Source organism: Delphinapterus leucas, chromosome 12 (genome assembly GCF_059928025.1).
Source record: "Delphinapterus leucas isolate spDelLeu-1000000601 "Yukka" chromosome 12, BTC_Dleu_Yukka2, whole genome shotgun sequence".
Lineage (NCBI taxonomy): Eukaryota > Metazoa > Chordata > Mammalia > Artiodactyla > Monodontidae > Delphinapterus > Delphinapterus leucas.
The window spans coordinates 39,587,209-39,613,005 of record NC_143140.1 but is presented as its reverse complement, the minus strand read 5'-3'; the positions used below and the strand labels follow the sequence as shown (position 1 = coordinate 39,613,005).

The 25,797-nt window shown below is 34.8% G+C and overlaps 1 protein-coding gene across 2 annotated transcripts in view; it reads left to right on the top strand.

The window, feature by feature from the left end:
• The window catches only part of ASCC3 (activating signal cointegrator 1 complex subunit 3), a 337,466-nt gene that overhangs the window by 147,466 nt on the left and 164,203 nt on the right, over positions 1-25,797 (top strand). For both annotated transcript variants that reach the window (XM_089921889.1, XM_022553310.3), the window contains exons 12-13: positions 1,427-1,603; positions 4,260-4,331. In XM_089921889.1, the coding sequence (XP_089778015.1) occupies positions 1,427-1,603; positions 4,260-4,331 (249 nt within the window). The remainder of the gene's footprint in view (positions 1-1,426; positions 1,604-4,259; positions 4,332-25,797) is intronic.

Below are 25,797 nucleotides of genomic sequence, written 5' to 3'. Positions count from 1 at the left end.
AGACAGAGTTTATAATTCAGAGTTTGAATTATACTCAAATGAAACAGGAATGTTGGGACTATAGTAAGTTAATTATTAAATTTTAAATGTTGGGTAATTTTAAACAGAATGTTCTAAAAAATGGAAAAATAATACAGTTGAAAAAAAAATTAAATACAAACTAGGAAACCAATAGAGTTAGATTTATTAGCTAGAAACCTTCTATATTTTTAAAAAAGCAAAAGCTAGGTTTTAAAAAAGTAAAATAAACATAACAAATCCAATCACAAATAAGAAGAAAACCTATGAGTAAACAAAATTAAAAAGGATAAAGTTATTTTAAGAACGTTTAGAGATGGAAAAAGATGAGAATACTCTCAGCTATCATCATAAAAACGTAATTGAAAGAGAATGGAATAGTGTCCGTGTGCTCATCAGCAGTAGAATGGAGAGACTCCTTGGCATGCGAGATTTCTCATGATCATTTCTACACTTCTGCATTTCTGGCTCGTGCCATTAGTGTTGCTAAGTACACTACCTTAAACACCATTCTTCCTGGCCTACCTGGCAGGTCCTAGCCGCTCTCTTAGAACACCGACAACTGTCACCTCTGCGTGCCTTCCCTGACTTACCCGAGCTTGATTAGTGATCTCTCTTCATTGTTCTCAGTTTTTAGAAGGTGCTACTATTAATGGGACACATTACAGTGTTTTTCTGTAGTTTTTACAGACTCTTAAACCCCTGCTCTCCTGGCTTTGTGCCCGTCATTAAAAGCTTAATAAATGATTGGCGAACAAATTAATTGATGTTTTCAGCAGAGTTCAGCCAGAAAATTAGAAGATTACACCCCACCAGTGAACACAAATAATGCAGCTTAGGACATTCTTTGAGTAGTTTGTGATTTTCTTCCCCCAAGTTTTGGCTGTTGTTCCACACAAATTCTCTCTTATACAGTATATCATTTTAAATTTAAATTTGTGAAACACTAGAAGAATCTACCTTAATTATTTCAGACTTCTGTGGTTGTGTGTTTAAAATGAATTTGAAATTATTGAACTTGAGAATAAAGAGCATATACTTCTAACACCTGAAATTATAAAGTGGTACAGCTTACACTAAAACCTAACACATATCACTTGCCTTGTTAAATTTTTAGGGGGGAAAAAAAACAAAACAGAAGAAACCATTTAACTAAGAATTTTCCAGTTCAGAAAATATACTAAAATTACACTTTTACTCACTTTATATCATTCCACGTGCCAGATTTAAGCCAGTTTTTTTTTCACATTATCTGTCTTTTAGACTGTGTTGTTATTCTCAGTTTCTTCAGTGATCTTATTTTATTGTGATTGTTTCATCGTTTATACTACTAAAACTTATTTTAAACTTAGTACAAATCCAGATGGGTTGAATCTATCTTATATGTTAATTAAAATAACCCCTATAGGTTGAATCCACACAGAGTATGATAAGAATTCTTGGACTCTCTGCAACCTTACCCAACTACCTCGATGTTGCTACGTTTTTACACGTTAATCCCTTCATTGGACTTTTCTACTTTGATGGCCGCTTTCGACCTGTTCCTCTTGGACAAACATTTCTGGGGGTTAAAAGTGCAAATAAGGTAAACATTTGTTTTAAAACTCATACTTTTCTTTTCCAGAAATATTTTTGTTGATGTATTGTTTAATACTTGTTTGAGGTTAGAGACTCCAGAAGACCATTTCAGTCACATTACAAATATCACAGCTTAGAAAAAAAAAATCAAGCACACTTCCTCAGCTATATGCTGTAGAATGTCTCCTGCTCCAAAAAGCTGCTTGTAGTAGTTTACATTGCTGTTATCAGTGTATATTTTGTATTCTCAGCTAAGAACACAAGTTATATATAAGAATATGTTTCAAAGTGTTAATTTGATAGGGTTGAAGGCCAATGTGAAGTAATAAAAGACTTTAGTTAAGTCAGTAATATATATCATGATATAATATTATTCATCTAAAATAAGTAATACCTTATATGCAATAGAAAAATAATTTCATGATAGCAACTATTAAAGGAGGGGCTCTATTTAACTTATAATATTGTATAACTATCATATTAATTATATACATAAGTGGCATTTCTGAAATTCTTTGCAATGTTTTAAAAAGTCTGTTTATCTAATTCCTTAAATAGTATTACCATGTACCATTTGCATTATCAGGGTGCTTATTTTAGGCTTTTATTATGTCATGAAGGAATATTTTGCTTAAAATTTATTTGTTTATCATTCTGTTTAATGACACTTCCCCCCTCCGTGGAAGAAACAGTTTTAGGAGAAGATTCACGGGCTATATGACCTCTTTATAAAAGAAAACAGGATAGAATCGTGTGTTACTATGTCAACCTTGGTCTTTAGTGTATTACATTACTTTTGTCTAAAAACAATTTTATTAGTAAAACAGGGTCATTTTTAGCCTACAGTATTATAAATAAAATACTCAGCTTAGAAAATACTAAAAGCCAATGTCACTGCAACAGTTAATATGCTCCATCTGCATTGCATAAAAGTAAGGTATGTTTAGAATTGTGGGGAGCCATTTCAGATGTATACATAGAAGGACAGCTCATGATATGGTAATAGTTATGATATGCATCTTTTACCTTCATTGTTTCAAGGGCTTTTCAGTATTACTTGTTGCTTGTTTTTTTCAGCCATATCTTAATATATGTTTGATTATTTAGTTTATTTTAATGTATCATTAGAACAGATGTAGAGCTGTTTATAACATTAGATTGTTCTTTCAACTTATAATTTAAATGATAGCAGATGGTTCTCACAGAAAGATGTAGAGAAGAAAGTGTTTTCAGATGCTTGTCAGGGGTCTTAAAACTTATTTTCTTTTAATTTCATCACAGAAGGTGGTAAATCACTTAAAGCTAATTAACTTCCATGTATTTTTCACCACAGTATGTTAGCATTGTAATCACAAAAGGAATGGTATGAGATGTTGAACTGTCATAATTATTTTGAAGGTTTAAAAATTTGGCAAAATTTAAAAACTATTTTTACAAATCTTACACAATGTAAATAGAAAATTAATTATATATATTAGTTATAAATATGCATTTTTGTCTTACTAAAATGTATTCGTTTTACGCTTAGCTGACATACACAGTTGGTAACAAGAATTCCCCCAGGGTGTTGTTTAATATATTCTAACCGTTGTTAATTTGTCATTTCTTATAGTAAGAAATCCTTTTAGATTTCTTAGAGTTTCATTCAGAAGCTCACGATGTGATTCAGTTGTTGTGGAAGAACACAAAATAGGAAAATGGTGTCCATGACACGTCTAATTTGAAATAATGGCTTTGACCAGAGCTCAATCCAAAATTCACCAAAAAAATTACTGAGAGTTTTGTTTGGAGGAGTTTTTGGTTTGTTTTTTTTCCCAGTCATTAATGGAGAGTAAATTGTCTTGTGATTATCTCATTTTACTTAATCACTATAAGTCATAAGAGTTCCAGAATGTTAAAGTGTTTCCTTTATTAAAACAAAAAATCTAAATTTTAGTCATTTCAGTTGTGTAACATTTTCATCCCCTCCAGACTCTTAATAAATGTTAAATAGAGAGATGCAGGCTGTGTCACATGCCTACTCTTTGAGGTAACTACTTTACCTTTTTGGTTGGAAGCTGTCTCATCATTAATAGGGAAAATGAGACCTTTTTTAAATTCATTAACTTGATATTAAATTTCCAATTAATCTGGAAGATGTTTCTGTAGAAAAATATCTACCGAACTCTGTATACATTACAGAAATAGTATGTTTCCTTACATTTTAGCTTTGTATGTCATGATATTCTACTGGTAATATTCCGGTGATTTTGAGAATTACACAGGAAAGCTCTATGTATAGTTTTATAGACTGAAATAGAAGAAAAACAGTCTGAAGAATGGGCTTCTCTGGGGAAAGCAGTGAAAAGAACTTTAAAATTATTTTAAAATATCTCTCACTAGAATATTATTCTTAAACTTATTATCTTTAAAAAACTTGCATTCTTATAAAGCTAGTACACTGAAAGTATTGCATGAGGTATTTTATTTGTATTTTTTAATTATATTGTGTTTATTTCAGATTGGGTTGTTATATATCAGGTGTTGATATTGCATTTGTTGTTCCTGCATTCTGGCTAGCCTGAAAGTAAAAGGAGATGTGTCATGATTGATAAAGTTTCCTTTGTGGTTAAGAAGTTTATAATTGCTTCATCTGATATTTTTCATGTGTTAAAAACTTTAAGGTGCAACAGTTGAATAACATGGATGAAGTATGTTATGAAAGTGTTTTGAAGCAAGTAAAGGCTGGACACCAGGTACACTTTATTTTATCCTGTTTTTAGAGAACACTTAATGATTAAAATTATTAATTTTTATGCTCTTAAAAATGTTCTTCAATTCTGAGATAATGATTCACAGGTTTTATTTCTTAGTAATTTTTTAGCCCACTGGGTAGCCATATAAGTCATAAAATATTCATAGGTAATATTATCATTACAGTATTGATAGATCATGCTGTTTTGTTTGCCACTTTTATTAAATAGATAAGAGAAAGAATTTCATCCTTTACATTTCAGGTTACTTCTTTATTTATTTTAAAGCACCAACCTTCTCTCACACATCAAAAATTTTAATTTACTTACATAATGTAAAACATTTAAATGTTATATTATTCTTTCTGTTTTCTTGAAGTAGTAGCAATTGAAATATATATAATAAATTTTCATCTTGTTTGGATATTAAGCACTTTTAAACTTCAAAGTTCAAGATGCTCCAATCAAGATTGTTAAAAAAAAAAAAATTGGAATGATGTGTGTAGCCTTTTCAGATTGGTTTCTTTCACAATGTGTATTTGAGGTACACAAATCCCTGTCTTTTCATGGCTTGATAGCTTCTTCTTTTTAGCACTGAATAATATTCCATTGTCTGTTCCACAGTTTATGTGTACATAACAGCTGTGGATGGGTTTTATGTGGACATACGTTTTCAGTTCCTTTGGGTAAATACCAAGGAGTGTAATTGCAATATCAGTATTTATTAAACTACTCAGCCTTTCTCCATATAATCTTATGTTATAAAATATGTCTTTAAAAAATGGAATGCATCCTTATTCCTGAATGTTGGGAAATGTAGCAGTTGTATCTTGTAATGTAGGTAGGTAAAAGTCCAAGTAAATGTAATTTAAAGAATCCTAGGAAGATTATATCCTCTTCCTCTTCTGGCATAGTTCATTCTCCCACTGTTACAGGGGCTAACATGTCCTGCTAGAAATCATGATTTACAAAGTTCAGATGCTGGCTGGGGGTGTTTGGTCAGTAGAGATTAGATCTCACTGCCAGCCCTTTCATTCTTAGTGTGAATCCATCCATTGCATTACTTTTCGAAATGAAAACTGCCATAGGGCAGGCACTTGTAGTAGTAAATTCAGACCAAAGGTGAGATGGAGAGCTAGGTTCATAGTGCTGGTTCCTGTTTAGAAAGGACAGACTAGGTTGGGAAACACCAGGGGAGGCTTCAGGCGGTCGGGGGCCGGCTGCCGTAGGGCAGGAGGAACCCGGAAATGAAGAGTGTGCAAAGACGAGGCAGAAGTTGCACACAGGCATTACCTCCCACCTTTTGTGTGCATGCCATGGCATCCACCAGTGCCAGCCTTTTAAGGACCACCAAGCTGTCTCCTTCTCCTACACTTTTGTCTGGCTAAAAATGCACTGTGGGTGACTCTGTAAAGTGTGCTTACAGTTTAAGGACCCACTGAAACACTTCGGTATCAGAGTTCCTGTCCAGATCCGTGCTTACATCCCTCTCCCAAAACAAGAATGGAGCAGGATAAGCAGGATCGTTTTCAGGTTCTCTGCCATAAGAAGTAGGGTTTAGGTTGCAGGTCTCCCAGTTTCTGTTTCAGTGATTTGTGATGATGTTTGTTTTCCATAAAAGTAGGACTTTCTTCAGTTCTCTAGACATACCTACATATCTATTTACTTTTTTTAATTGTAAAAATAAAATAACAATATTAAGGAAAATTTTCATAGTTCCACTGTTATTTTACCCTTTCAACATTATTATTGTAATGTTTATACATGTCCTGCTGGTCTTTTTTTTTTTTTATCCATTTGCACATGTAGCTTTTAATTTTGCTCATTCAAACTTAATTTTAATTACTGGCTACAGTCCATTGCTAAATTATAATTATACTGTATATACAGTTTTATATTCAGTTTTCCTTAATGAATACTAAAGATTTTTCATTGTTTCTACCTGGTCTTCACAATTTTAATGTCTGTAATAGAGAGAATGGAGTTTTTATTCAGGTTCTAAGTTTCAGATGCCATGTAAGTCACTTCGGACTTTTAATCTTCACAATCTTCTGACATAAGCATTAAATGTCCTTTTGTTAAAAGAGAAAATGAACCTACGACATATTAAGCAGCTTCTCAAGGTCATACAGCTAGTAAAAGGTCACTCCAGGATTGCAATACAAGTCCATGTTGATAAAAGCCCACAGCATCTTCAGAACTTTACACTGCCACTTTGCCATTGAGTTGACATTTGTTCTTCCTTTTATTATTGGTTATTCCTCCGTTATTGAGTGCTTTAAATGTTTGCAACTTTCTGTTATTAAAAAATAGTGCTGCTCTAGTGATCATCTTTCTGCCTATTATTTTTTCTGTTGAAACATTTACTTAGGGTAAATTCCCTGAAATAGGATTATGGCTCAAATGGCCATATTTTGTGGTCTTACCACATGATTCTATAATGCATTCTGAATGGGTTATAATATCTTGTTGTCATAGCAGACCTGCAAAGGATTTTATTAAATGTATGCCGTGTTCTTCTGAATAGCATCAAGTAGTGTGATGTAAGATTATGATCTGATGTGTGTTTGCCATTTTGAATTTGTTTTACAATTTTAAGTTATATAAGACACAGTGGTGTTTTACCAGTGAAATTTTTTTCTTAGGTAGCTACAATTACCTCTAAATCATGATTACAAAAACTCATGTTTTACATACCATATTGTTCATGATTTGCTTTGGGTATGCACTTACCTTTCAATTAGAAAAACCCATTCTTCCCAGTGCTTTTGCTTCATATGTGATCCTGTGGTCTTTAGCCTCTGTAATTGTGTCTTTAAAATGTTTAATATAAAACATGATTAGTATAAAAGAGGGTGACCAATAAAAGAGTGTAAACAAATTTAACACTTGGGTACACCAAAAAGTGAAAATGAGGGGAAAAAGAAACAAAAATGAGGGGAAAAAAAATCACTGAATTCTATCACTCAGAGATAGTTTCTGTTGGTGCATGTCCTTCCATTTCTTAAAATGCATTTTACTCCCTTAATTTTCTATCCTTTTTTCTCTGTCATCTCTATAGTTTCTCTATTTTCTCTACCTCAAAATATGACAGAACCGTACATAGAAGCAATAACATGTAAATTAACATCTTAGCTTAAAGATGTTATAATTTAAAAATTTGTGTTCTACGCAGTGTTGTCTTTTTAGGCTTTGTGTACCAGTAGAACAGGTCGTACTACGTAAGACTGGGTTGTAAGGAAATACTGTTGGTTAAGTTCCTAGTATAGTGTCATGTACATGGGGACTCTGGTAAATAGAATCTCATTGTGAAGAATTGCTCATCTTCAAAGATCCTTAGTGAGTCGGGGCTGTTGGAAAATATGAAATGCATCAGGACCATGGCCCATTAGTTGGTATTTGCCTCTAGTATTGCTAGTACTACAAATGCCCAGGCCAGTACCTGCAGATTATAAGTACTAGGTTAAGGCAGCATCTTAGTCTTTTACATTAATGTAATCATCTCAAGTAAAAAACTCTTTTACAACATAATTTGAGAATAAACCTCTCTCTTTTTCATTTCTTTAAATTATCTGTATTATGTATGTAACTTTGGGAAAGTTGCCCAAAACTAAAATCTTTTTCTGTTTTAGTCTTTTCGAAGGGATTGCTCTGTCTGTTTAAAGCTTCTGTTAGCAAGTTGCTCTGCCAAGTACTATTTGGCTTATAAGTTCAGTTAGCTTGATAAGTGACAGCTTCTGCTGATTGTCTTTGTAATATGTCCAGAACTGGAATTGCAGTGTGCATACTTGGAAAAGAGGACTGTTACACATTTTGATTTTGGAAGCTGAGGTAGATACCTGTTTCAACAAGGCTAGCAATCTTTGATTTAATCCATCACACAAGAATTGCTACTTCACAGTAGTCTTTGATTACTGAGGCTCATGTGGAAGTTTCTTTTCGGGGGCTTAGAACCCCTCACTGGATTATTTTTCTCTTTTTATCACCTTGAAGAAATACCTTCTCTAAGCTGTGGTCCTCTGCTTTTATTAGAAGGTTAACAAAGAACTCCACAACAGAATAGAGTTTCTGAGTTTAGTTTTTTCCCTTGTAATTGAGGTTGATTATAATGTTATACTAGTCACTAGTTGTCTTTGTATAAGGTTCCAAGTGATAAATTTCAACAGACGAATTTGTATGTATCCATCTGTCAGAAGATGAAAAATATTGATGAATATTGTTGAAATATTGTTGAATATTGATGAATATTGATGAATATTGTTGAAAAATTCAACAGTCTTTTACCTTATTATCTAAAAAACTGACAGCCAGTTTAACTCTTCAGTTACATTATTCTGCCTGACTCTAATGACTAAAAGGTCTAACTGTATATGCTTCATTTTAGGAGACTCTTCTGTATAAATGTTTTGTTGTACATATAAAAGTACAGTAAATTGTGTGTGTGTGTGTGTACACAGACAGATACAAAAACAGAGACAGAAACAGGAGACAGAGAGAAACAGAGAGCTTTGCTCTGGAATTCAGTTATAGTTGTAACTAACTGGACATTAGTGCATTGTTATTAAGCAGCCAGCTATGTATTCGATCAATGTGCTTTTCCTTAGTAATAGGGGAACATAAGTTATTTCTTGTAGCACTGTGTACCAAACAAACTTTAGCTTTATTTTGTTGCCTTTTAAATATATCTTAGCAGTTAGTATATAGTAGTAAGAAATTGTAAGTCAGTCTATTCTAATCCAGGAAAACAAATTGAATTTTCCTTGCGACTACCTCATGTCCCCCTCTCTTTTTGCCAGCTTGTTAAAAATTCTTCCAGTGAATACTCCTTGATTCTATTCGTTTGCCTTCAGGTTGTTTAGTATTTTGGATTTTCTCTCTAATTGTGGTTTCCCTAAATAATTTTATTAGCGCAACTACTTTTCAGACCATTATTAAGAAGACTAAAAATATGTGTCCATTAAAAAAAAGAACTATAGGGCTTCCCTGGTGGTGCAGTGGTTGAGAGTCCGCCTGCCGATGCAGGGGACCCAGGTTCGTGCCCCGGTCCGGGAAGATCCCACATACCGCAGAGCGGCTGGGCCCGTGAGCCATGGCCACTGAGCCTGCGCGTCTGGAGCCTGTGCTCTGCAACGGGAGAGGCCACAACAGTGAGAGCCCGCGTACTGCAAAAAAAAAAAAAAAAAACTATAACTCTAAGGCAAATAAATAGTTTTCATGCCAAAAATTAAGTTTCCTCTTAAATATATAGATGAATTAATTTTGTTTCTCTCCGCTTAGATTAAATTAGAATAGAGCAAATTTCATGTTCAAAAGCCATGCTGATGTTCTCTGATTATAGTATTCCATGGGTTTCAGTATACCAGTCATCTACACTCGTGTGTTCGCGTACTTAATAGATTTCATGTGCGGCTTTGTCTTAAAAGTATTAAAAGCGGTAGGAGGCAGTTGTGTTCCACTCAAGCATGTGTGATGACAGGTGGAGAAAATCTTTTCAGGTTGGCTTTTCAACATTTGTACTCCGCAAGACTTCAAGCTCTTCTTGGCTATTGGGAAATTAAAAGTTGGCGATTCAGCCTTTAATTTTGATCCGTCTGCTCAAACTAATGAGACGTCTCATTTGTAAGCTTCTCTTTGGGTTACCAAATGCAAGTACAGCTTTATCATTCCTGTTAATAATTCCCCTCCTCTGGTGTAACTCGCAGAACGGGAAAATAGTTGATGCCTTAACCCTATTGAGATTTTTCTTGTTATACAAATTTTGTTACAGTGATAGGAAAAGAAGTTAGAAACTGCCTCAGAGATTACGGCATATTTTGTAAGTTAACTTGTTCTTTTTTCACATTATCAAAATGTTAAGATCCTTAATCAGTAACTTCTTACTCAAAATCTACCTCCAGTTTCAAGAATAAAAGGTTTTGCAGTGTTAAGGGGAAAAAAATCATCTTCAACCTTGGATTAATGCTGAACATCAGCTTTTCCTGATTCACACGTGTCTTCTCTTTCTTCATTGTTTATAAGTTTTTCGTAGATGTTGCTGTCTCTAATAAGAAACCACCTTTAAAAATTGACCAATAATTATGGATTAATTTATTACTATCTAAAGGGAATTTTTTGTTTCCTAGTGTTGCTTTTTAGCTTATATAAAAGTAATTATGTACAATTGAAAGAAATTTTACTCTGCTAACTTCAATAATGGAACTTTTCCTTTGGCCCTTTTGCCTAAAAAGTTTCCTTCCTCCAGGTACAAGCATCTCTAATTCTTGGTACTAATGTTTCTGTCGTATCAAATTTGTCTAACATGAACTTTATTGGTAAATTATTTGAGAGCTTCTTTCTTTTCTGCCTTCTTTGCTTACCTCCTCCCCCAAACTGACACATAATCCCAAAGGAATATAAGAGCAAAATTCTTAAGAAGGAGACATTTGAACAATTATGAGAACAAGAATTAAAGACATTTCTCCTTCATCTTTGTTGCTAAAGATGGTACTGCTAAAGAAATATTTCAGGTGTTTTTTTACTGTAAGAAAATCTAAAGGAAGCATTCACTAAACCTCTACTTTTGGAAACAGAAAATCCTCCCCACCTACTAGAAAAAAGCTCTCGTGAGTCTTCTATCAAATTGAGATTTCCTTATCCCTCCTTATTTTACAGGCAAAAACTAGTTTTTGGTACTTTTTAGTTCTGTATTTTAGTTTTTAATTAGTATTACTAGTGTTTGCTTAGAATTTTTTTCTTCTCTCTGTATGATTTCTATAGTATATCTGTGTACAACATTTGGTTAAAGTGAAGGCAAAAACAGAATATCATCATCATAGAAGGAATTTCTGGTATGACATAATGAAAATTCATTAAAGAAAATTTAATTATATATTTAGCAGTCAAAATTTTTAAATTAGTATAGTTCAGGGGCAATAATTTCTTATCACTGTCAGCCGCAAGCTTGATCCTGTGATCACTGTACTGCATATTTTGGTCATGCCTAATTCAGGAACATGGAAAACGATGTCAGTCTAGGCATTCTGCTGTTACCCCTGCCACAGGCCAAAGCCAAAGAGGGTTTCAACTAAATATTAAGTCAAAGCAAAGCTTGACACATCCTTAATAAAAGTTTACTTTTTTTTTTAAGGCAAAATTCCCTTATGACAGTAGCTCATAATTGAGAATAAAATAATCAGAGGATTACAGAGAGGTTGTAGAAGAGGAAGTAGTTGCAAAATGCCAATTTTTCTTTGTGCCTTTCTTTTCTGGCTCTTGTGATACAAAACTCTCCTTGCTTTTCTCTGTCTTCTAACCTTTTGAGCCATCCTTTTTCTTTCTTTGTAGCCTTTTCCTTCTCTACGTGGCTCTTTCTTAGACCCTTTTTTTTTTTTTTTTTTTTTTGTGGTACGTGGACCTCTCACTGCTGTGGCCTCTCCCATTGCGGAGCACAGGCTCCAGACGCACAGGCTCAGCGGCCATGGCTCACGGGCCCAGCCGCTCCGCGGCATGTGGGATCCTCCTGAACCAGGGCACGAACCCATGTCCCCTGCATCGGCAGGCAGACTCTCAACCACTGCGCCACCAGGGAAGCCCCTTAGACCCTTTTTTTAATTTAGCACTCTGTCTTGTATCATTCCATCCCAGTTAAAACCTTTGTAGAAATAACTCATATATTTATATTCCTAACCCAGACCTCTTCCCTAAGCTGTAGACCCATGTGATCATGGCTGGCCTCTCCTCTTGGGTATCACAGATATAGTATGTCCAAACCAAATACATAATTTTCCCTCTAAACCAGTGGTATTTCATCCATTATTCCCTGGTTCAGTGAATGGCACGACTATAGATTTAGTTCTGTAAAACAGAAGCCTAAAAGTCACCCTTTTCAACTCTCTTTCCTGTGTTCTCATTTCTGATCCCTCGTGAGGGCCTGTCCATTTGACATAAGTTTCTCTCAGACCTGCCCATTTCTTTCCATTCCCTCCTCCTGCACCGTCATCTCCACCACCTAATCCAGATACGCATCATGTCATCCAGGACACCTCTTAGCTGCTCTACCTCTCTTAACTGTTCGATGTCCATTCTGGCCTTGCTCTAGCTGTTCTGTATGCTGCAGCTAGCCAGAATGATCCTTTCAAAATAAAGCTCCGAGTGACACATGAATACTTAAAGCTCCTTTAAAAGGGCCCAGGGGTTCCTATAGTCTTGGGCCATTACCTCCCTCCTTTCTTCTTCATCACATACATGTCTCTCCCTCATTTCCTACCTCCCTGCTTCCTGGCCTTCTTTCAGACCCTCATCATAGAGATGCTTTTTCACTTAACCTCTGAGCTTTTGTGTAACTTGTTCCCTCTGCCTCACACATTCTTCTTTATTCTCTACTTAGTTGACCTCTACTAAATCCTTTAGATTTCATCTTTCTTAGAGAAGGCTTTTTTTAACCTCCCTCTCTCACCTCCCTATTATGAACTATATAATAACACGGCATATGTCTTCCTCCTATTTTTACATTTTTCCTGGCTGTTTTTGATTAATACCACTTTTCAGTAGAAGATCATAAGTCCCATAGGAAAGGGGCTATCTCTGGTTTTGCTCATCATTGTATTATCATGGCCTCACCAGTACCTGGCACACAGTTGGTGCTTACATAGTGTGTAATGAATAAGTGAACGGAAGATGTGGTAGTCTTCGTTAAGTCTGAACTTACTCTTAAAGGATTAGGGAGCAACGAACTTCAAAGAAAATCAAGAAAATAATAATTAGTTCCACAGTAAGCCAAACATCCAGGCTGAGGGGAGAACAACCTGGAGAAGTGGAACGACATCAAAGATCACTTTGATTCCTTTCTTAAGGAATTTTTTTCCCCCTGTAGTCTGTAAAGATCAATGAAAGAATGTTGGTATTCTCCTTAAAAATGTTTCATCCCATACAGTTACTCTTAATATTATTTCATCTAGTTATAGTCTTTTCTGTTAGAAGTTAGAAGTATTAAATTATCTCATTTTCTCCTAAAATAAAATATCCATCTGACGTAGCTATTTTTCATGATATAGATATCATTCGTGCCACCAGTTATTTTAAGTTAATATATTCTTTCTTTATTTCTATTCATTAAGCCCTAGAGGGGTAACCTTTGAACCCTTTTAAAATTTCACATTTTTAAGGCAACAGAGAAAAGTTCCATTTTTCTGAACTATAGCTTACCATAAGAGTACTCAATTATATTCTTGAGATTTTATATATAGCAGTTTCTTTGTTAACCTTGTAATGTTCTCTTCATTTGCAAAGGGAATACTTTTTGATGAGGAATATTATTATTGCGTTTTTCCTTCATTGTTCTTAACATTATTTTTTTCCTAAGTCTTCGAGGATTTTTATTACTGAAATAACACATTCTTATAACAAGGGAATCAACACAAACGTGTAAAGAAAAGACTAATGAATTACTTTCTCCTCACTTCGCCTCACGCCCAGTACCCTTGCCCCTAAGTGTATTCAGTTTTCTCCTGGCACGTATAGATATATACAAGTATGTCCATGTTTTTAGGCATTTGAGCTTTTTAAAGTTGGTAATCAGTGGTTTCTGGAATTACAGCACAAATTGAGCACATGGAACAGTTTGTCTCAGAATGATGTTTAGAAACTTTCAGGTATAAACTAAATTTTGATCTGTCCTTGTATAGTTTACAGATCTTCAGCCAAAAGGTCAAAAGAAAAAAAAATGCTGTGCCTAATCTTGGAATAAAATTGGAAGCAATACAAGTGGTTTTATTTTCCTGAAGCTGGTTCTCTTTATATTTTATACATTGTTGAACCCAAGGAACATATATAATGGTTCAGACCTGGAAGGCAAAGCTTTATGCCCCATCCATTTCATCTCATCCACTTCATCTATTAAATAGTTGGACATTATCTCTATTTTTATATGTCAGGTCCGTATAACTCCCTTATAGAAGTTATCACCACTTCTATCCATTTTCTCGTTCTCTGTGTCTTCTTTGGTGCCCCTCTTCGTATTTTAAGTAGCAAAATATGAAGATAGTACAAGTTGCTATGTCCTCTTACTAGGTACTCTTTACCGTACTGTTGTATAATTTTCCTCTCAGTTTGTTCTGTTTCACACCTCCAGAATGTCTTGCATAGGAACAACTATAACTATTGGGTTTTGCATATATGCTTTATGCATGTAGCCAATGCATAAATGCATGTTTTGTGTGAAAAGTTAGTTAAATTGTATATAATTTGTTATAAATTTTGTTGTTTGAAAGATTCTATATAGATCCACAGTTGATTTAAATCAAATATTCCAGACTTACGAAGTGAATTTACTAGATTATTTGGTCATTTATTCATGTGATTTGTGTAATTGTAGTATTAAATTACAGTAAATATATAATTATCAGGTTAAGTAATATAAAAGAAACATTGAATCTATTTTGTGGTATTTAATTTTGTCATATACTCTGTATATTTGGTATTTTCACTAATTCTGTTGAAAATAAAACCTAATTTACATACATGTTTATTTTATACTGTTATTTTAATTATTTATATTTTTTGAATAACAGTAATAACATAGACTTGGGAAGTACTAAAACAGTGTTTGACTGCTAGTAATCATTTTTCTTTTATAACACCATAGAAAATTCTCTGGACAGCTATTCAGAAATTTTACATTAAATTGTCAGAAGTTAATTTGACAGCTGTTTATTTTACTTTAGAAAATGATATATTGAATCTCTATTAGCTGGTTTCCAGCTGATATTTGGACTTAGAAGCAGTTGGTAGGTATATTTAATAAGTTTCGTTACCACCACAAGCATTTGTTGATTACATTTTTGTAGCCATCTTTTGATAAAATTGAACAAACAATATTTTTATTAAAGCTAAATATAATATTTTGTGTCCCAAGGAAATCTGATACAACTATTCCTGTACGTGCTCAAAGTGCAAAAAAGGGAGTTGAATATTTAAACTCAATGAACCATTGCAAACGTTTACTGTCTTTCCTGTAACTAGGGTTTTTATTTTTCTTGTTGTCATAGTAGCATATTTAAGTGAGAAGGGGTGGAAAGGAAGGAACTATGTCTCTATAGTTAATATTGTAAAATATGATTCTGTTTTTAAGAGAGTAGTGTAATAGTCTCAGATCTTATCTTACTTTTTTCTTGGTTTTATGAATGAGTAGATGGGAAATGCAGCGCTAACTATATTATGCCAAATAAAGTGGGCATTTCCAACCTGTACAGCATTCATCAAGTTAGTGGCTGCTCTCGAAATATGGTCAGAGACTTAAGTCTTGTTAAGGGTCTAAGATATTCGTGCTAGCTTGCCACAGGCTAACTTCATTGTATAACACACACACACACACACACACACACACACACACACACGCGAAAACAAGAGACACCTGGGTAGGGAACCGACCTTATATTTATTCACAGAGCATGGTGTTGGTTGCCCCTCTCTAGCTTTACAGGGTGACATGGTAAGAGCCAGCTACCTCTGTGCACCTGGGTGGCCCCATAGGAGTGCTCCAAAATTATGAAACTTGAAGCGTATATAGTTGTTGCTGGCACATCCTCCCTTCTGGTGGGGGGAAGAGAGGGTATAAGGAGAAAGGGGAGGGAGAGGGAGAAAGAAGGGAGGAAGAAAGGAGACAAAGAAGTAGACCAACTGACCTGCCCAGGGACCTTTCTCTTTCACTCTGGAATATAAACAGATTCCCTCTTGAGGAGGGAAGGGGCGGCCTGTACCCTGGAATATAAGCAGTTGTCTCTTTGAGTGATAAGAAAGGAGCCTCTAGGCTTTATTACCTATAGAATGGGAAGAAATGGCTCTGGGGGAGTGGAGGCATTCTCTACCGTTAAAGCCCTTCAGCTTCCACTGCTCAGAAGGCCCTGACCATGTAGGATCACCAGGAATTTCAGGGAGGATTGTTTTCCAACAAGACCTAAAGGTGTATTGAAAGGACATGTACTCTACTAAACTATCCCAGTAAGATAGTTTGCTACCCCTGTCTGCTTTATAAAAATCTTTCTAACCTTACCTAGATTGCATAGTCTCTCTGGTGGTCCTTTGTTATGTTCTCCATGGACTTTGGTCTCATTTTTTTTTTTTTTTTTTACTATGGTATTTTATTTGCTCTGTCTTGTAGCTGTGTTTTTGAAATCATATGGAGAAAGGCCAAATGCATGGCTTAATGGATGGTCAGATGGCAGTGTACCTTTTTTTAAGTGCAGTGTAAGTATCTCAACTTGGGTTTGTAGATAAATCTTTTTTTTTCTTGTTTTTTCCTTTCTCTTACCTTTTTTTCTTATTAAAGAGGGTCAATTGAAGAGTACAATACAGATTTATGGAAAACCGAGGTGTTTTTCATTTTGTAAGCACAAATATTAGAGCAGCCTCAAAAAAATGGAGACAGTTAAGAGCCAAACTAAGAGGAATTACAACTTTGTGATTTTTCCCTTTATAGCAGTACAGTTTTAATTAGTCTAGCTAGAAAATTTTATTGAGAGTATATTGCCTTAGTGGGATTTCTTCTGCTAAAGTAAGTTTTTAAAAAAAAGCGTATTCTTTTTAGGGAGAATCTATTCAAGTGTGTCACTTGAGAATATTAAATGCACAGTTGGATGTTTAGAATTATAAGTAGTGATTATTGTCTAAGGAAATAAATGAAAAATACTGATAGAAATCTTAAAAATACATTTTTATGTTGTTATTTTACTGAAATTAGATTCAGTCCAGAACATCTTATAATGTTGAATAATAATAGAACTTCAAGTCCAGCAGCATCTTTAGAAATGAAATTGTTAGCTCACTAATGAATTTTATTTGCATAGTAATAGACTAGCTGGTCTTGCTTAATTTGCTCTACAGAATAGATGTATTTTGGGGCTGTCAATAGCAAATGTCAATGCAATTTGGATTGTCATAGAGGTCAGTAAAGTATTTTTCTGTGTGTGATGCTACAGTGTATTAAAGTATTCTTTAATCTGTCTCATCAGTCTTTAGCGGATTGACCTAGGTTTACCAATGAATTAAGTTGACCCACAGTTGTACTATGGGGAGTAACTAAGAACAGTGTATTTTGGGTCAGATTTTAGTCATATTTGAAAACATCTTCGATGAAGCATGAATTCAGTGGTTGGATTTTTAGAACTTCATTAAATTCCTTCATTATTAAACTAATCATTACAAGTAGGCCAGCTTCAACATAATGTTTCTTAAAAGTTTTGCTTATGTGTGTCTATATGAACATTTTATAATTAGTAATGCTTATAATCTTTTAATACTTATAATGTAGGCTGAAATTTAAAATGGAAAGAGAATTCTAGACTTTTTTTTTTGCGGTACGCGGACCTCTCACTGTTGTGGCCTCTCCCGTTGAGTGGAGCACAGGCTCCGGACGCACAGGCTCAGCGGCCATGGCTCACAGGCCCAGCCGCTCCGCGGCATGTGGGATCTTCCCAGATCAGGGCATGAACCCGTGTCCCCTGCATCGGCAGGCGGACTCTCAACCACTGCGCCACCAGGGAAGCCCGAGAATTCTAGACTTTGGAAGCTTGTAAATTACTGAGAATGGTTCATAATTTGGGATCTTTTTCTGTAGTCTATTTGCCATGTTAAGGTAAGAGTTACAGTGGGTAGAGTGTCAAATATAGAAACTGCTCTTCTTTTCTTGTAGTGTATGAACTATATCTGAGTCATCAACCTTAATTCTAGGTATTGAACAGGATGGAGATAGATGGTGTTTAAGACTAAACCAAGGCAATACTGTTAATATTCAGCAAGTCTTTATTGAATAGCCAGTGTGTGCCAGAGATTGTGCTGAAGACAGAAAACAGAAAGATACACTCTGCATTAGTGTTGCTCATAATCTGATGAGAACCAAAGGTTAATCAAATAATTATGCATAAAATGTAAATGTACAGATGTCACAATAAACTTTCACCCACTTGTTTTAGCATTTATTGATGATTTTCTAACTCCCATCCTTCCTTTCATTCCATCGTATGTAAGAAAGAGCTTTCCCCCTTCCCATTTATTCATTTATTTCTCTGTCAACTCAAATTCTTATTGTATTCAAAAGGTTATAATCCATTATTACATTATTACAAGATGACCATATTAGCCCAAATTTGGCAATCGGGAACCCCGTCAAGTTGCCTTCTTTATCCTTTTGACATGCCCACATCCCAGAATTGGAATTAATCATTTCTGATTAATCATTTCTGCAAGCAAACCTGGTAAGAGAATGGTATTTAGAAACCAGTGAAAGTATTTTATTTCTTTTTCTTTTTTTTTTTTTTTTTTACGCGGGCCTCTCACTGTTGTGGCCTCTCCCGTTGCGGAGCACAGGCTCTGGACGCACAGGCTCAGCGGCCATGGCTCACGGGCCCAGCAGCTCCGCGGCATGTGGGATCCTCCCGGACCGGGGCACAAACCCGTGTCCCCTGCATCGGCAGGCGGACTCTCAACCACTGCGCCACCAGGGAAGCCCGTATTTTATTTCTTAAATGAATATTTCCACTTATTTCTTTCCCCAAAATATTATCCAGAAGAATGAAAGAGATTTGGGGTTTTCAGAATTTTCAAGGAAATATAATGTTGAGCTGTTCCTTTCCCCTAGTAGAGTTCCTCTCACAGCTGTTATTTTCAGACTGCTCCAGCGTGCTCCAAGGGGCCACGGGCATTGTTGGCGTGAGGTTGGGAGAGGTGTGCTGTTTGGGAGGAAGAAGTGAGATACGAGATTTGGATCTCTCAGGACCACTCAGGTAGCTTAATCTTTTTTTTTTTTTTAATATATATATATAGAGAGAGAGAGAGACAGAGAGAGAGAGAGAGAGAGCGCTCCTGCAAAAGAGTTTAGTGAAAGAAAGAATTACACAGCCAAAATGAGTTTTTAAACCACTGTTCTGTGGCATTAACTTTTCATAATTTCCATAGGATGAATAGTTTCTGTTCTTGTGGTGGTGATACCAAGTGGACTGATACTTGTGGTGATAAGCAAGTGGACTGATCTTTTCCGTATGCAGTATCAATTTAGCTTTTCAGTAGAGGTGGGATTTCATCTTCCACTTTGTCATGTATACATTGGACTAAGCAAACCAGTAGTTTTTCCCTTCTGGGCCTTGAAAACCAGGTGGAATACTAATGGTACATACTGGCTGAATGCAGTAGCCTGGAAGTTTTTATGTGTAGTGTCAGTAGTCACAGGCAACTGTGACTCCTCTGTTGCTCAAATCAGGTACAAAGTAATGTATTTGCATATATGGTAAAACAGACCTGTAGCTGAAAATGCTGTACCACCCCTACAAACTAGGGTTGAGCCAGAAAGTATAGTTTTCCACAGCCCCTTAATGCTTAAGAAAACATTTTTAATTATGTTAAAAAGTTTATAGCAAAGGGAAAATGCATTCAAAATACTTACTATTTTAAAATTATGTTTTAAAAGCTCTACTTTCTTTCTCTATTTTTTGTGGTCTTAATATTTTAGAGACCATACTGAAATATAACTATCTTATGCTTCAAGTGTATTGTACAATGTCCTGATATATGCAAATTGGTTGTAAGGTAATACTTTTTACAGTGGACTTAGCTCTGATGTTATATATTTTTGCTGTAATGGTACATACGGACACTAAGTCGTCCAACTTTGTTTTTTTTAAATTATTATACATTTTAATAACGAGTATCTTTTAGGGTTTAGAAGATGTAAAGTATTGTGGATTTCTTTTAACCAACTTTAGCAGTTAAAGCTCTATATAACTGAAATATAGAAGCTGATAAATACTAAAATGATTCCTTTAGAGAAATTGATGAAGAATATATTTCACATTCAGGGTAATGCCCTAAAATGTAATTCAGTAATGATAACCTGAATCTGTTTATCACTTAAAAAGCTTAGGTTTCTTGAGAAGAACTGCATATTCTCAGCATGAGAGCCCAGAGGTGGCTCTGAACTGCTGAGTGTAGATCTAATTACACAGCTTGGAGCTGTGGAACCACTTCTCTCTCTACCTCCAGATTACTTTCGATGGTTTATTTGCATAATTTAATGCATGAAGACTAGTCAGTGAATTATACAGTTTTCTGAGACAGCTAAGACAAGATAAATTAACTCTATTTGATGTAGTTTGTATATGTGATAAGCCTTTTACCAGGTCTTTTTAAACTAAAAATTATGCTTTAGTAATGCAGTTCGTTGGCAGGAATATCTGATAATAAATGCTAGTTGTTATACTTGTGATTAATAAGTTTAAATTTTATTAAGAGAAGTTTAAAATTTATTATTTTAGCCCTATTTTTAGTAATAGTTTGATTGATGTAATCCAAATATAGTAGTGTTAAATTTTCTACCATTATAAAACATAAAAATGCTTTCTTTATTCATGTCCATCAGTAAGACATTATTTTGGTTAATGGATCTGAATAATTTGATTCATTGTAAATGTAAGTAGCTTTGATTTAGGAACTGTCTTTGACTTCAAAGTCGAGAATTTTTTTTTAAGATGCTCTTAGACTAGCTCATTTTATAAATTGTTTCTTTTTAAAAATCCAAATTTTTAACTTTGCAATGGCATTAAAATGTACAGTTGACCCTTGAACAACATGGGTGTTGGGGGCACACCAACCCTCCATACAGTCAAAAATACACCTATACCTTATCATCAGCCCTCAGTATGTGCGGTGCCTTCATACACGTGGTTCCTCCAGATCAGCGATTCTGCGTGGGATTCAACCAACAGTGGGTCGTGTAGCTCTGTAGGATTTACTATTGAAAAAAATCTGCAAATAAGTAGACCTGCCCATTTCAAACTCATGTTCAGTGGTCAACTGTATACACATAGCTTTACAACAGTATCAAAAGACTAATAGTAACTATTTTAGTTATTAATTATCAGTGGAACGTTTGCTAATAAATTTAAATAAAACTAGGAAAATTAATTATCTAGTTGAATAATTGGAAGTTAGCTTTATATCCCATATTCTAATAAAAGGTATCAGTGAAAGTATTAACTCAGCCTACATCCTATTATTATTTATAAACTTTTAAATTCATATCTCTGCTCAAAAATGTGCTAAAAATAAATATTTTTTGTGAAAGTTGACCATTTTTAACATTGGAATTTCAGCAGTCATTTATGAGTGCCCACTGATTTGGTGATAGTAGGGAGAGGTATGGGGGATGACAAGGAGACCTCAAAATTAGTAAGGTGTAAACGTGCCCTCAGGCAACACCCAAAGAGGGAATATAACTTGGTGGAAAAAAATAGGCTTTGGACTATCAAATCTGAGAATAATTCCCAGTTCTGCTCTTGAATGAGTAGAAAGTTATTAAAACTCTGAGCTTCAGTTTTCTCATCTGTAAAATTCTAATAGAATTACCTACCTAATTGTGTTGTTAATAGTAAATTAAATAACTATGCCTGGCACCTAGTACTGGGCCTAGCACATAGTAAGCACTTAGTAAATCATATCTTTTATTATTAGTCCTAGTAATTGTGAACAACAGCGGAGAGACCTATATACATCTCAGGATTACACAAGGCACAAGTATGAACAAAGTGCTGTGGGAGTGATAGCTTTCCCTGGAGAGATTGGAGAAGAGTCATTAGAACTGGGCCTTAAAGGTTTGTAGAATTTCCCCAGATGAAGTTGGCAGGAGAACTAAGTAAAGTAAAACATGGGTAAAGGCCTAGAAATATACAAATGCATGGAGGCTTTGAACAGCAGGAAGGATTTAGAGAGGTGACACCCTAAGGCCAATAATGAAGAAACCTGGAATGTCATCACCTTTAAATCAAGGAATTTGCTAATTTTGAGAGAGGACCCCAGTTAATTTCTAGATTATGCTTTTATTTCTTCTTCTTCTTTTTTTTTTTAACCTGCATCTTCTTCCTGTAGTTGTCCATGTAATGAATGGCAGCTTCTGTGTTCACCATTTCCCAGACTCCAATCGTGCATCATAGTAACTAGATATAAGCTCCATAAGCACAGGGCATGTGCCGGCCTTGCCCACCGTTATATCCCCAATACCTGTCATGTAATTGTTGGATGATCACAGACTCACAGAGGAACTAAATCAAGCACAAAAATAGTTCAAAATAAAATATAGTCAGTGATAAATGCTTAAGAGAGGGGCCCGTGAATTCTTTGGATGCTCAAAAGAATAAAGTATCACGTGTACCTGGAATCGTCAGGGAAATTTTTATGATTTTAATTTAACCATAATAGTAGCATCATCTCCCCCCATGTGGGTATAAGGGTTTCTTCTTTTCTTTCTTTCTTTTTTCTTTTTTTTAAGTGACTTTTATAAATTGGTACCAATGTTTCAGGTAGTTTATTGGCTACAAAGCTATATTTTAAAATGTTTAAATCAGAGTTCTTTTTATAAGATCTGTCTCAAACAATCACACTATTTCTCAGGGAGACCTCCCTAAGTGCTTTCTCGCTCATCTTCACTCTTCATAAAAAACAGGGCCACCTTTTTTCTTTTAATAACCCCAGCCTTTTAAAATTGTCCTGTCCGTTGTTCTATCAATTTACATTCCAAAATCGTCTTTAGGTTTTTCCTATGTTTTATCCACCTTTTTCTTTTACACTTCCTTGAGTCATAATTTTTTTTATCAACATGTAATGTATATTCCTTTACAAAAATTCATGTTTTTTCATGATGATGGCATTCTCTTTAACTGCTCAGATTAAAATCTTTGTCTAACATAAAAATAATTTTTCAAGTATTGCTTTTAGTGGTATCATTTTTTTCTGAGTCTTGAGTGAATTTTCTCTAAGTATACATTTTATAATGAGGTTGTATTTTGCCTTTCCAGCTATTACTGCTCTTCTGTCTACATGTTCATTTCTGCCTAGAGCCAGTATTCACCAAATCCATATGGATTTGCTATCTTCTCTGTGCCTTTGACCTCTGTATACTTTTCCAGGAAGTACTATTTATTTTCTTCTGCTAGACCATGTCTCTTTTTTCTTCTTAAAGCATTTCCAGGTGAACTAAAACAAGATAAATGTGTCTCTTCGATCAAAAGTACCACTACCACCCTTCTAAGTTCATTGTTAAATATATGTTCTTTAAGTTTTTACTTTGACACCGTAAATCCCTTAGCAATAAAATAATCACATCAAATATGGTAGTACAATAGTATATTATAAACATACTATTACAACCTCATCACTGATCATTTCTCCTGTTCAATATAATTTATATATTCATAAAACTATTAAGGCTTGTTTCAGTGGGTTAGATAAGCAATATAAGATATACAGAGAACACATTATCTTTTTATACTCCCCATCCCATTTTCATTTGTGAGGTAATTACTTTGGTGGGTTTCCATCCATATCTCCCTATTTTTAAACACACACACACACACACACACACACACACACACACACCCTTTATAATATACTCAGAATAATACTATGGAAATTGTTCTTCAACTTGATATTTTTTTATGTGGCAGTATATTATGGATATCTTTGTAGATGTCTTTGCAGATAGATATGTGTGTTTGTGCATGTACAAGAGCAAAATCCAACTCTGCTTGTGCCCACCATTGGATTTCCAGAGCCACACAGTGCTACTGAAGTTTAGCACCTTTTCATATGTTTATGACTATTTTCACTTTCTTGCCTATGAATTTCCCAGAAGTCATAGAGAAAAATCCTGGCAGATTTAAAGAAAAAATAACTATTTCCATACTGAATAAGATATCATAAATAAAGTCAAAAGATAAAGCATAGACTAGAACAAAATATTTGCAATATAGAAAAAGACAAAACATACTATCTTCTGTATTGTAAGAACACCTACAAATTAATAAGAAAAAAATGCCCAATAATAAAACAGACAATATTCAGAATAGGGACATAGTTCAATGATCATATATACTTTGACCCAACAATTTCACTTGTATGAAAATATCCACAAAATTGTGAAATGACTTGTATACAGAGTTATTTATTACAGCATTGCTTTAAGCAAGAAAGGATTAGGAACAACATAAATGTCCATTAAACAAGGACTGGTTAAGTAAATTGTGGTATTTCTAAGTAAAGGAATACTATGCAGATGAAAAAATAAATGAGGAAACTGGGTACTGGTGTGAAAAGATCTTCAGATGACCTAAGTGTCTTTAGCTGGTCAGTATTGGCAGGCCTAAAATGAGAACTGATTCACAGCAATCAGAATGAAGCCTCTTAAAATTGCATTTACTTAATATCACAGATAGGGTAATACAATCACAGCAATAAAAACTGTTTTGTTGCCTACATGCCCTTGTGGTATATAAATCTGAAATATACTGGCAGCGGCACTCCTCATTCAGACTATAGAACATGGAAAATGATTTGGCTGTTTTCTTCAGTCTCCCAAAGATAGTACTTAAAGAACCATTTTAAATGCACAGAGGACAGGTTTGGGGGGTTTTGTTTTTGTTATTTTTTTTTTTACATACAATGGATGCCATTTCACTGGGCTGTCAAATTTGAACATTCATCTTATTAATGGCTTATTAAACCAGATTGCTGGGTCCCAGCCTCAGAGTTTTTGGCTCAGATGTGGGGTGACGCTATTAATTTGTAGTTGTAACAGGTTTCCAGAGGATGCTCTTAGTCTGGGGACACACTTTAGAATCACTATTTGTTTAGGTCATTGGGACTTAATTCTCTTGAGGATCCTGGGTTAAGAAAGTTGGGAAGAATTGAGAACAAAACAAATAAATGGCTGTGCTGGTTAGAGTGAAAACATAAACACCATGACATAAACTTCCTCATCCTTAAGCCTCATTCTTTAACTAACAGTAGACAATGTCCTGTGGGACATCTATCTGCCATGTATTTTTTCCAGGTATTTCAATTCTTATTCTTCCTTCTTAGTGGAAATTTCTAGAGAAGAGAATTTGATTCAAGATTTCACAATCTTTGGCCTCCTCCCTCCAGTTCTAAAATAATCTCAGGCTTAAATATTTCTACTAATTGTTTTATTCCTAGTTCATCTGGCACAACACCCTTACAAAGGTTGTTAAAGGATAAGTGTTCTTTTAAATTGTTTTTTTTTGTGGTGTTAGATATGCACACACACTTGCAGTAAGTGAGGAATAAATGTTTATATAGGTGTCAATTTATAATATTCATTCACTGATCTAACCACTTAGTCTTTTAGGTCAAGTTAATTTTCTTAATGCTTATTACCCTCATCATGGTGTTAATACTTACCAGCTCTGAGGAAGTCTCCAAGTTCCTGTACAAAGAGTTTTAGCATCTCCTTTGAACTTGTTAGAAATGCAAATTCTTGTCTTGCCTCAGACCTACTTAATTAGAAAGGGGGTAGAGGGAAGGAGCAGAAGTTTGTGTTTTTAACAAGCCTGCCAGGTTTGTTAAGGGGGTAGAGGGAAGGAGCAGAAGTTTGTGTTTTTAACAAGCCTGCCAGGTGATTTTGCTGCCAGTAATTTGAGAGCTGTTGTTTTAC